Source organism: Protopterus annectens, chromosome 12.part0 (assembly GCF_019279795.1).
Source record: "Protopterus annectens isolate FY-2018-M chromosome 12.part0, PAN1.0, whole genome shotgun sequence".
Taxonomy (NCBI): domain Eukaryota; kingdom Metazoa; phylum Chordata; order Ceratodontiformes; family Protopteridae; genus Protopterus; species Protopterus annectens.
This window is the reverse complement of record NC_056746.1, coordinates 1,117,483,150-1,117,495,153: the sequence shown is the minus strand read 5'-3', so window position 1 is coordinate 1,117,495,153 and position 12,004 is coordinate 1,117,483,150. Positions and strand designations below refer to the sequence as shown.

At 44.7% G+C, this 12,004-nt stretch overlaps 1 protein-coding gene across 1 annotated transcript in view; it reads right to left on the bottom strand.

Annotated features, from left to right (window-relative positions):
* Positions 1-247: 247 nt before the first annotated feature.
* Positions 248-12,004, bottom strand: part of LOC122816262 (small nuclear ribonucleoprotein-associated protein B'-like) — a gene marked incomplete at its 3' end in the record, with an annotated part of 55,785 nt that continues 44,028 nt past the window's right edge. Inside the window, exons 3-5 of the mRNA XM_044089000.1 lie at positions 10,416-10,538; positions 3,442-3,446; positions 248-253 (exon numbers count right to left, since the gene is read on the bottom strand). Of these exons, the coding sequence (XP_043944935.1) occupies positions 248-253; positions 3,442-3,446; positions 10,416-10,538 (134 nt within the window). The remainder of the gene's footprint in view (positions 254-3,441; positions 3,447-10,415; positions 10,539-12,004) is intronic.

The following is a 12,004-nucleotide window of genomic DNA, read 5'->3' as shown; positions in this document are numbered from 1 at the left end:
GGCCCTCAACAGGTTTATATCTAGCCTGGCCCCTATGAAATCTAAGGTCAGAGTTGGTTGAAGGAAGGATTTCTTGAGATTGATGAAATTCCCAGATGAGAGGCCAAGTGAAGGAAGTAATTCCTGGCTGAACAGAGTAGATGCCTGGTGGGGGCGGTCAGGAGCCAGTCGTCTAGGTACGGAAAGACCTGTATTCCCTGAAGCCTCAGATGGGCCGCTACAACTGCAATCACTTTGGTGAACACCCTGGAGGCTGTGGTGAGACCAAGGGGAAGGATCCTGAACCGATGGCGACTGGCTCCCAGCCGGAAGCAGAGAAACCTTCTGGATAGTCTGTCCATCAAAATGCGGTAATATGCATCCTTGAGGTCTATAGAGCACATCCAGTCGTTCTCCTGTAGGAGTGGGAGAATGGATTGAATGGTGACCATCCAGAACTTTTCTTTGGCAACCGACAGGTTCAGAGTGAACAGGTTGAGGATTGGTCTCAAGTCCTCAGTCGTCTTTGGCAGCAAAAAGAACCTGGAGTAGAAGACTGATCCTGACTGATCTTGGGGGATAGGCTGGATTGCTCTTTTTTTCCCCAGTAGCTGCTGCCTCCCTTTCAGTGGGTGGGACATCGGGGAGACTCCGGGGTCTGAGAGGGAGACTCAGAAATGGGATAGTGTAACCTCTGGATATGATTCGAAGCACCCAGCAATCTGTTGTAATGGACTCCCAAACTGCTAGGTGCCTTGAGATCCCCCCCCCCCGCCTCCAGAGCGGAGCAGTCAAGTAACCCCTCAGGGTTGCTGATTGGGCCGATCCGGAAAGGGTTCTCCCGAAATTCTTCAGTCCCCCTCCGCCTCTGAAGGACAAGGAGTCCGGAGCATCTTTTGTCCCCTTTGGTTCATGGAGAAGGGCCTCTGGGGAGCAGAGAAGCGGATCCCAAAGGCAGACTTCTTCCAGTCTCTCCGGACCAAACGCAAAGAGCCGTCAAAACGTGCATTTGCGAAGGACGCCTTCAAGGGTTCCGCAAAGTCGCAGAGGTGGAGCCAAGCATGCCGCCATAAGACAATGCCTGCTCCACTAGCTTTATCGGCTCCTTCCGTGGCATGGGAAAGGAGTCGCATAGAAGTGTTAGAAGTGTTCGAAATGGACTTGAATGGCCATTCGGGCTCAGAATATTTTCTTATCCTCTGCCGGACTCTGGGGGCGACCCTGCGTATTTTGACGAGATCCCACTGGAGTGGCATCACATATGGCACGTAGTTCAGCGACCTTACAGAGAAGGTGGCTACAGCAAACATCCGCTTCTCTAAGCGGTCCATCGTCAGACTTATCGGGAGGGTGGGCAGAGGAACTCTCCTGGGCCAGTTCCTTCTTGGTGGCAGCCGCCACCAACATGGCATCTACTGGAGCACCCTTGCTCCAAACCATCCTGTGGGTGGACTGGTATGGACTCCACAGTGTCCAGTCCTTTCCATGCCCTGGTAGTGATCAGATCTACCAGGGGATCGGCGGGAGGACACACTCAAGAGGTAGATGGGCCTGCGTCAAACTCCTCCAGAAACAGACTCATCGGAGGAAAGCTTTTGGGCTGACCACCCCCCCTCTCAAATGAAGCATTTCCATGTAGTCTCCGGAGACTTCCTCGAGGGCGACTTTGGGGAACCTTCCCCTTCCTCTAAGTCTGTGTCCTCTGTCAGGGACCCAGAGGGGGAGGCAGGAGCACTCCCATCTGCAGTTGGGCCTGGAGAAACCTACGCATCATCCGGTCCCTATCTGCATCTGACAAACTTCATGTTGATCTAGACGAGGCCACAGAGGCAGGCCTGGAGTGACGCCTCGAAGGCGACAGTCTCCTCCACTGGCCCCGGGGAAAAGCGGGGTGACTGGAGCCGGGAAGGAGAAGGCCTGGAGGCCCTAAGAGACTGCTTGCTTCTTTTCTCCCTCCTAGATTCCCTCTCCTCCTGAGTCACGGTGGGAGGGTGAGTCCCAGCCAGGGGAGCAGGGACAGAAGGTGGGACCGCTGCGGTAGCGAGAAGAGGATGAAGCCCCACCAGAATAAACTTCAACCTCCTATCCCTCAAAGCCCTGGGATTGAAGGCTGCACAAATTGTGCAGCCCGGAGAAAGATGGTCATCCCAAGGCAGATAAACACACCGAGTGTGGCCATCCACCAGGGATAGCTTATGGCTATACTTGGTGCATTTAGAACAGAAGGTTTTAGGGGCCTTGGCCATAGTAATAAAATAGGCCCAACCCAAACACCTTCACACACTGGGGAGGAGGGAAGACTAGACTAACTAAAAAATATATAAATTTTACCAACAGAACTAGATTAACTACAAAAAGGGAACACTCACTCGCTTAACAATTAAAACTGAAAATAGGTGACAAATGGGTAATTTTCTTCAAAAACTCGCAAAACCCTACACCTGGAACTCGTTCTAGGTGCTTGAATAAGCCACAGCAAACGAGATCTGGAGGACAGAGAAGGATGGCAGGGGGAGGAGCTTGGAGCTAGGATCTTAGCTGAATAAAGTTGCTGATTCAGATCAGATACCCAACAAATGAAGTCAACTACTTCAGATTACTGCGTTTATTGAACCTAGCACAAAACCAACAACTAGTAACGTCGTGATCAGGGCCTAGGCAAGGAATGCAGTAAGCGTGAAAGTCCTTAAGAGGTATTTGCTTCCCACAAGAAATACAATTAACTTTTACTGACATCGGTCTGGAGCAAGAAAAAAAAGGTTTCCCAATGGGGTACTTAGCTTTATTGAAGACGGGTTCTGAAATTCAACTTTGAAAATCTCAGGAGTCTGCCGACTGGCACTTGAACTGCATTTGCTTCGGGCACCGCGTGGCAAGAAAGACTGGAGAAAATGGCGTCTGTTGCAACTTTTATACCCCTGACGCACTGATGTCAGGGAAGAGGCGACAGCAACCGACGCCAGACCAAGACTTTGGAACTCGGGTCGCCTGCCAGCAGGATAACCCAATAACCCAAGTTTAAGGACTGCAACAGTGAAACACTATCATGGTTTCTAGATCCTGTGAATGTTAACATCATAGGCTTTTGAGATACCACTGCAGTTTCCTCATATGCAGTCTTGCATATGGAATTAGAAGAATGCAAGAGGCCATGAACCCAAAGCCTTGCAGACAGCAGGGTTTTTGGGGCCACTTGTTTGAAGTAGGTTGTCAAAAGAATCTGTTTCTCTGGCGTGAGGAAAACCATCTGGGAAGTTGTAATCAAGTTTGCTCCCAGGAATATAAATTTGTTGGCAGGGTACCAAATATTTCTTTTAGTTTACGGTGTACCCCAGACAAGTCAATACCCTTTGAACAAAAAGCCAGACTATTCAAAAGTATGTCCTGGCTTTCTGCCTGAATTAGGCAATCATCCAGGTATGGGTATATCTGAATATTTCTTTGCCTGCAAAATGCAAGGACTAGAGCTGGGCACTTGAATACCCTGGGCACAGTAATTAAGCCAAAATGCAGTGCAAAGGACGGATAATGCATGGGCACAGTAGATAAGCCAAAAGGCAGTGCAAAAAGAGGCAATTTTCTTCAAAAACGAATGCATATAGCCTACTTTGAAGCGTAGGTATCTTCTGCAAGACTCCCTGATAAGGATGTGCAGGTATGCTTCTTTTAAAGTCTAGTGTTGCCAGCCATCATTCTTTGCCTAACCTAGGAAGCAGCTGGTGAAGAGTCAGCATCTTGAATTTTGGAATCACCAGAAAGGTATTTAGAGTAGAAAGGTCCAGGACAGGATGCCATGTATTGCCTTTTCTGGGTACCAGAAAGTCTCAAATAGAAACCTTGTCCCTTTTCCTCTTCTGGTACCAACGGAATAGCCCCCATGCTTGAGAGAGTACTTGATTTTGGGCCTCTGCCCACTGATTTGGGGGTAGATCTGGCCAGCCGCTTGGTGTTGGTAAGGTGTGGAAGCGAAATCTGTATCCTTGGGACACTATTTAAAAAACTAATTTGTCCTGGGTAATGAGTTCCCAGTTTTTTGCATGCAGACCAATCTTTCCGCCTAAAAGGTGCATTCAGTTGGGAAGTGCTTGGAAATTTTAAAAGCAAGTCACTGCGACAGTTTTCCATGGGGTGGGGGGGGGGGGGGGGTGTTGCTACTCCCCAATTTGGGGGTGGGAAACCCCCACTGTTTAGTCTTGTGTGTCCCCTGGGACTGAAACCTGAGGTAGTTTCGTCTGGGTTTGGCTTGAGAAGACATGGAAGGGGCTGTAAAGGACCAATCCTTAGAGGGCCAGTGCCTACTAAATTTAGGAGGCTGAACTTGTAAGAAATCTTTTAAGTTTATAGACTTAGCTTCATCTTCCGTCTTAAGAATTTCCTCAGCCTTGTTACCAAACAGGCGGTCCCGATTTAACGGAGCATCCAGCAATTTAGCTTTGACATGATCAGGCAAAGATTGCTAATTAAGCCAAGCATGCCTTCTGAGCACAGACCCAGTAACAGCAGCCCTGCAAAAGGCCTCTAATGAATCAAATCCACACTGCAAAGTAAGTTTTCCAACCTGTTCAACAGAATGCATTAAATCCTTTAATTCTTTATTTTCAACACAGCCAGGAATCATTTTCTGTTTAAGCAATCCAACATGTTTGCTGATACTTTAACATATGAAACTGGCAGTTTAAAGCCCTAATTACCAAGGTCGCATAAGTAAAACCTTCTTACCCCATCTAGCCACCGCCCTGGAGTCTGTATCAGAAGGGGTAGGATTTTTAGCCGTAGAAGCTTTAATGCCCTTGGGCCCCTGTGAAATGGTTTCTATTTGCAATAGGATTTTTAAAAAGGAACTTGTGTGACTTGGGGACCCTGTAATATCTGTCAGGTTTTCTGGAGTATGAGGCAAGGAATCAGGGGCCAAACTAACTTCCGAAAAAGCACAACAATGTCTAGTACAGGAGGAATAGCTAAAGGCCTATGCTGAGGCAGGAGTAAAACAAATCCCCAAGCCTCTTTAATCAGAAAAAAACTTGCTTTCCCAGTGGAAATTCTCCATTAGTTTATGCAAGGTTTCACTAAGAAAAATCCTCTGGAGGGGAAGCAGAGGGAATAGAGTCCTCTGCATCAGAATCCTCATAAGTAGACAAGGGCAAATCCAGATCAGAAGAAAATCTGAAAAAAAAAAAACAAACGGAACCCTGGTCAGAAGATTCATAAACATAAACAACTTCAGTCCTAGGCCTCTTGGGGGTGGCTTCCGCTGATTACTTATTAGATCTTCAGCCATTCTTGTTTTTTTAGGCATGTTTCCAGATTTAGGCCCAAGTGAAAAAGGCGGCATTGGTTTAATATGCAAGTCCGTAGGCCTGAATATACCCTCAGAAGCCAGTGCCTGGCACAGCTGCTCCGGACCCATCCAAGGTAGAGACATCCACAGGTTCCATAGTTGAAGCATCTCGCAACATACCGGACTCAGAATGGGTCTTAGTAGAGGCATGCGAATCAGAAGTAGCAGGTATCAGGGGCTGCAAATGCCCCTCAATGGAGTACCAGCAAACTGGTGACTGGCTTAGTGTCATCAGCAGTTTTGGACCTCGGCAGCCTGTCTTTCTTTGCGTTTTTCGGAATCCTGGTAGTCTGATGGCTAACCGACATTTCTGGATAAACAGGACCAAAATATTTAGAAGGGAAAATATATAGACGACTGATACTGTGCTGATTAAAGCATAAAACAGACAGCAAGGTACGTCGTGGTCAGGGCCTAAGCAAGGAATACAGTAAGAATGAAAATCTTTGAGGTATTTGCTTTCTACAATTAATGCAATTAACTTTTACTGGTATCAGTAAGGAGCAAGAAAGTTTCCAACGGGGTACTTGGCTTTAGTTGAAGACTTCTGTTCGGAAACTCAAAATCAAAAATTTCAGGAGTTGGCCGACTGGCACTTGCAAACTGCTTTTGCTTTGGGCACTGCACAGCAAGAAACTGATAAAATGGCATCTGTTGCATGCTTTATAACCCTGACTACCCGACATCATGAAGATAAGCCAGCAACCGAAGCAGGACTCAAGACCAATAATCAGGCCAACTGAGGGCTGCCTGCAAGCAGATAACCCAAATGTAATGACTGCAACAGTGAAACACGAACATCTGAGTGCATGGAGCCTGCTCTGAAGCATCGGTATTTCCTGCAAGATTCCCTTGTTGGAATTTGCAGGCAAACTTCTTTAAGTCTAAGGTTGCCAACCAGGCATCTTTGCCTACCATAGGAAGCAGCTGTTGAAGTGTTAGCATTTTGGGATTACCAGAAAGGTGTTTAGAATAGAGAGGTCCAGGATAGGATGCCAGATCTGGCTTTTCTGGGTACCCAGACAAGTCTTTAATAAAAACCTTGTCCCCTTTTCTGCTGGGACAGGTTGAACAGCCCTGATACTTGGAGAGAACCTGATGTTGAGCCTCTACCCACTGATATGATGGTAGGTCTGGCCAACCATTTGGGGTTGTGTAGGGTGTGGAAGTGTAATCTGTATCCTTGGGAAATTATATTTAAAAATCATTTGTCCTGGGTAACGAATTCCCAGTTTTTTGCATGCAGGGTGAGCTTTCCTCCTAAGAAAGCAGACAGCAGAGCAGGGCTTGGAAGAGTTAAGGTTAAGTCACTGACATTTTTCCATAGGGGGCGTCTTACTACTTTCTGCTTTGGAAGTGGCAGTCCCCCACTCCGTAGTCGGAGACTGTAACCTAGGTGGTCTGCTGTTCCTGGGTTTGGACTGAAGGTCTGGAAGAGACCAGAAAGGACCAATTCTTAGAAGGCCAATGCTTCCTAAATCTGGGAGGTTGTACTTGCAGGAAATCTCAAGTTACCATAGATTTAGTTTTAATGGACAGTCTGTAGCCTGCAAAGAGCTATAACTAAAAGGTACACGCTACTAACACTCTTGGTGAAGTGGATAGTCCAATGGGTAAGGCAGACAACAGATATGTAACCATCTTAAAACGCTGGATGAAAAGGAATATGGTAAGCAGAACTGGTATCTGGCAGTAAACTTTCTCCAACTTGGTAAGGAGGGACTTGTTCTAATCCCTCACTGTAACCTTGGAGGATCTTCAGAACCAGTCTGAAACTACCTGGTGCCAAAGACCATTTTTGGTGTGGGGGTCATCCTGAATTTTGAAATACCCTTGCCATTTTGCCAACGTGGATGAGGGTTTAGAGAACCCTTTACAAATTTTGGAGGGTAGAAAGATTCCCTCATTTAGCTTGCCCCTTTCTGCAGAGGTGATCAAAAAGTGGGAAGGACAAAAACACAAACCAAAGGTGAAAATTTTTGTTTTGCATCCTCTGGTATAGTTTTGGGGAGGTTTATTAGATTCTGAAAATGCAGCTAGACAAGAGACCACAGTCCTTGAAGAATAAGTCATGCATACTAAACAGAGCAATTACTAGTACAAGCTAAATTTAAAGGCACAATTAGAATAAACTTGCATGCGAGCCTAACCAGTCAAAATCTGAAAAAACAAAGTGTTTAATTCCTTGTCAGCTTTGGGGGTAGTCGTCTCCCTGCGTGAGACAATATTGCACGATTATGAGAAGGTTCATGAAATTCCTTCTGTAGCATCACATTTTCTAAGCAACTGAGAAAGTGTACTCCCACTGAAAACACTAGCACATTCTGAAAATATAGTGTCAAAGACGGGGAAGACCCCAAAAGGAGAACCAAACAGCTCTCTCCCCTTTGAGGGAGAATCAGAAATGAAGTTTGTCTGTCCCTTCATCTTCCTGTCCAGAATCAGAATCTGGAAAGGATCTCTTCCTGCAGAGATTTTTTTTTTACCAGAAAGCAAAAAGGTAGCTAAATAACCCAAATGAAACCCTGAGCTAGACCCAGTAAACTACTCCCTAAAGTAAATGCACATTTAGTTTTCCGTGTATTTTTGACAGGAATCACAGGATCAGTTATAAATGGCAACAGCTTTGCCAGGGGATGGGCACCATTCTAACAAAACAGAGAAGCCTTCCCCACAACCTCTTCCCAAACTAGAAGAGTGCTCACTGAGGGGACCCCAGAGGATGTGGCTAACCTCTGGGTCCACAGTGGCTGTATGTGCTACACCACAGGAGTAAGAGGAGTGACCTGAGGTACAACTAATGTCCACAGACTCTCCTACCTGCAGAAGAGGCAAACCACTAGCCTAGTTGGCAAAGGCAGTTTGCTTAATTTTCTTTGAGAGTCTGGAAGAAGGACAAAACATGGGGCTACCAATTTGTTCAATGGTCAAGCCAAACAGTGCTTTTCCCAGGGAAATTAGCAGCAACACAGTAAAAAGCATTTAATCACTCAGTCAGACCCAGAAATTAAAACAGTTTCTCCTCAGAAGAAAATGGTTTTCAATTTTAAAACAACTTTTAAACAGGAACACTTCAGTTTAAAAACGCAATCTCAACACTCCCTTGAAAACAAAATTCCGAACTTCAACTCTCCTGGACAGGAACTCCACAAAAGCCTCAGGAGCAGAGTCTTTGGCAGTATGAAAGCTCTGGAGGGCTTGTCAGCTCAAGCTGCACGTGAAAGGTGCGCCCTTTGCTTTGGAAGCTGGTTTTCCATCCTATGGAAGATACAACTCATGGCTTAAGCTACTGCAGCAATGATCAACGTGATCATCTTTCTTCTTGACCAGAAGACAAGGAAAAAGTGTTTTGTAGCAAATATGAGTTGTCTGTACTCAAGGAAACAGATGGGAACTGGGAAGCTCTCTCACTAGGCTCACCTTTTCTGTTCTGGAAGCTTTCCCTGTCCGTGTAGCTATACTAGCCCAAATGCAAGTTCATCTGGACAACAGAAGACCCCCTCCCAAAGACTTGCCTACTAAAGGGCATTCTTACAGTCAGAGGATGTGGTCAATCTAGTCTTTGGTGACTGGATTTAAGACCAAAGGGGATGTTGTTGGAGGAGAATGGTCAGACGAATAAGCAATGGCCATAGTCAAAAATTTCTAGCCCAAAACCTGAAGTCCAACAATTTTCTTCTTGCAGACTGGGGTAAAAGAGAGGGTGTACCTTAGGCAAGCCAATAAAGAAACTAGACAAAAGGAGGATAACTGAAGACTGAGCAAGCACAGTATCCTACCCCTAAAATACCCACGGTCTAACAAATTCCAGTTAGAAACTAAAATTCTTTCAACCCCAGACAACCCCCAAATTCCTCTTGCTCTTCGTTGAAATTAAGTTTCTCTCAGTGTGGAACTTGTATGCCCCAGTTTGATGGGGCACTCGAGAACAAAAACGCACAGGAGACTTGCACACTTACTGAGCTGTGACCATTGATAACGCTTGGGAGTTTTCCTGTAAATTTTTTTTTTTAATCCAAAAGTCCCAAGAGACTTGAACGTCCAAATGCCTGCTGCTACAGTCCGAAGCCTGTAGTCAATCACCAGGTAAGCAACTGACCACCTACTCTGCGCAACAAGTCCCCAAGTCAGTAAAACAGGTAATGGACAAACATAGCACACTATTACTGCACGACAGAATAAAGTCATGTTAATGAATAGCACAATTTCTCTCACTTTCAGATCAGAATTCTCCCTCCTTCAGAATGGCAGGTTTTGCCAAATTAAGATGTCTAAAATTTTTGGTTTCGACCTGCTATTTTTGTAGTGTGTAGGAAAATTTTAGTCCTTTGTGCTTATCCGCCTCGGCAAGGGCGAACATGGTTACGACAAAACTGACGCATAGGGTGAAGACAACTTCATTTTCTTTAAGTTCTCTAAAAACTCTAGCTTCATTCTTCCACAAAAAAAACAGATGTAAAAGGTGAGCGAATAACCAGTCTGGATATAGTCAGGCAAGTTATTACACCGCTTGTATTAAATTCAAAATTCTCCAAGTTATGCTGAACCAGACACCAGTTAAACAGGTAAACAGATCACACAAACTTCTGCGAAAAATAACTACTGGCTTCTCTCTAGAGAACAAATAAATGTTCCCCTCTGCATAACCACAGAGGAACTAGATTTTTGGGGGTGGGATGGTGGATATGGTCTGCAAACAGAAGTAGTCAAGACTTTACAGATTGCACATTTGCATGGTCAATGACTAGCATTTCATTCAGTAAGAGTAAAGGTTGGACCTCAGTTAACACTGGTCTTAATCTGTATCGGCTAATACATGCTCATCCATAACAGATCCAACCATGTGTTAAATGCAACTAAATAAGACTGCAACAGTTACTGTGACCAAGTCTTTACTTACCTACAAAGTAGAGTGAAAAAACTGCATCTGGTTTAATTCTATATGTACATCTGACATATCTTGCTACAAAATGTAAACTGCTTACAATCTCCACCCCATTAACCATTACTTTTTACCATTAAATCAAGAACTGATACTGCCACAAGTATTTTTACAACCTTTCAGTGTAAGCTACACCCATGCTTATGCAAGACTTACCACTCATCCCTGGCATTGGTGGTCTCATCCCTGGGGGAGGCATTCCCATTGATGTTCGACCAGGTGGTGGTCCCATAGGTGGGGCCATTGGTGGCCTCATTCCAATAGGTGGTCCCATCATTCCTAAAAGAAAAGCCACATCAAAAGTGTACTCAAGGCAGGGGAACAAAGTTACATTCTTACCATAACAAGACACCCATCAACTTTAACCTTTTGAAATCCTCAGACATCAAGTCTACTGTGCATCTAAAAATCCCACAGGACAAACATTGCTTCCAACAGTACAATATTTGGTTTGCCCAACTAATATGAAAACACTAATTTAGAGAAAATGGTGCTAAATAACATCTACTGTGCACTGCAATAGGGGTGTGTATATTAACAGCTAGGTGAAATCAGCCATTTCTTGTAGTCCGTAGCAAGTAAAATAAACTGGAAATAAAAAATTACATATACTAGGGAACCTGGCATCATGGCAGAAAACTTCCACAAACTCAGGCACGTGTGTGCACTTAACAGATGCACCAAAGGAGGAACAGTGCTTATAGAAAGTGTTAAAGTTTATGGTTAGACAAAGGTGCAGAGAATGGACCATGCTGTGACTAAATCTTACTTAAAAGAATGTCAGATTTGGTTACAGCCCACTCTGTTGATAACCTGTAAATACAAATGACAAAATGACATTGTAACACACCCAGAAACTGATCAGATACTTGAGGGAGATGTGCATTTAAGAATGAATTTTTTGCCCAAGCTCTGGATCCCACTAATGCAAGATCTGTGTTGCACAGACATATGCAACATATTGAAGATTTGAAGGCTGGGAGAGAAAAACAAGCACTTGCAAACTGGGTGTACAGTATTAGCCTGCAGTATCAAGAACTGGGGGAATCACTGACTAGCCTTCTTAACTGACAAGCCATTACCAAGAACAGTTTTCGGAGACCAGTACTCAGATCAGAGTGACTGTAACAAGTTACTTTCAGGGTGGTACAAGGTATTGCAAAAGGGAAATAGAGTAGTGATCGTTTTTGGGGATGCTTTACACAGCCACCTTTGTCTTAACAGCACATCTGACCGCCCCTCAAAAAAAAAAAAAAAAAAAAAAAAAAACACCCACAAACACATAATACCCACAGATGAAGGGAGCAATTCCCAAAAGCACACGTCTTAACATGTGACCTCACTGCCACATACAAGACTAATTAGTGGAAGCAGCAATGACTGTGTGCTTACTAGTAATTGAAAAACTGCCAAATTACTCCTACTGCTTCTCTGCAAGTGAAACCCCTTTGATATACACCACAGTCAAATCTGAAAGAATGGCTAAAGGCCTATCAAGGAACAACGTTTGCAAGACATGTAAGGAAAGAGCAACTAGAAACTCCACATACAATTTGATTCTCAAGGGGCCCATGCTGCTTAATTCACTCACTGCACATAGACTACCTCTCTACCCTATGGCAAATGCATTTGTGGTTCGGATACAATTATGAATAGAAGTCCAAAAAGTATTCCTCATACAGGACTGGGTCAGTGGGTCCACCAAAAGAGGCACTACATGCACATGTATTTCTAAGCAATCTTGC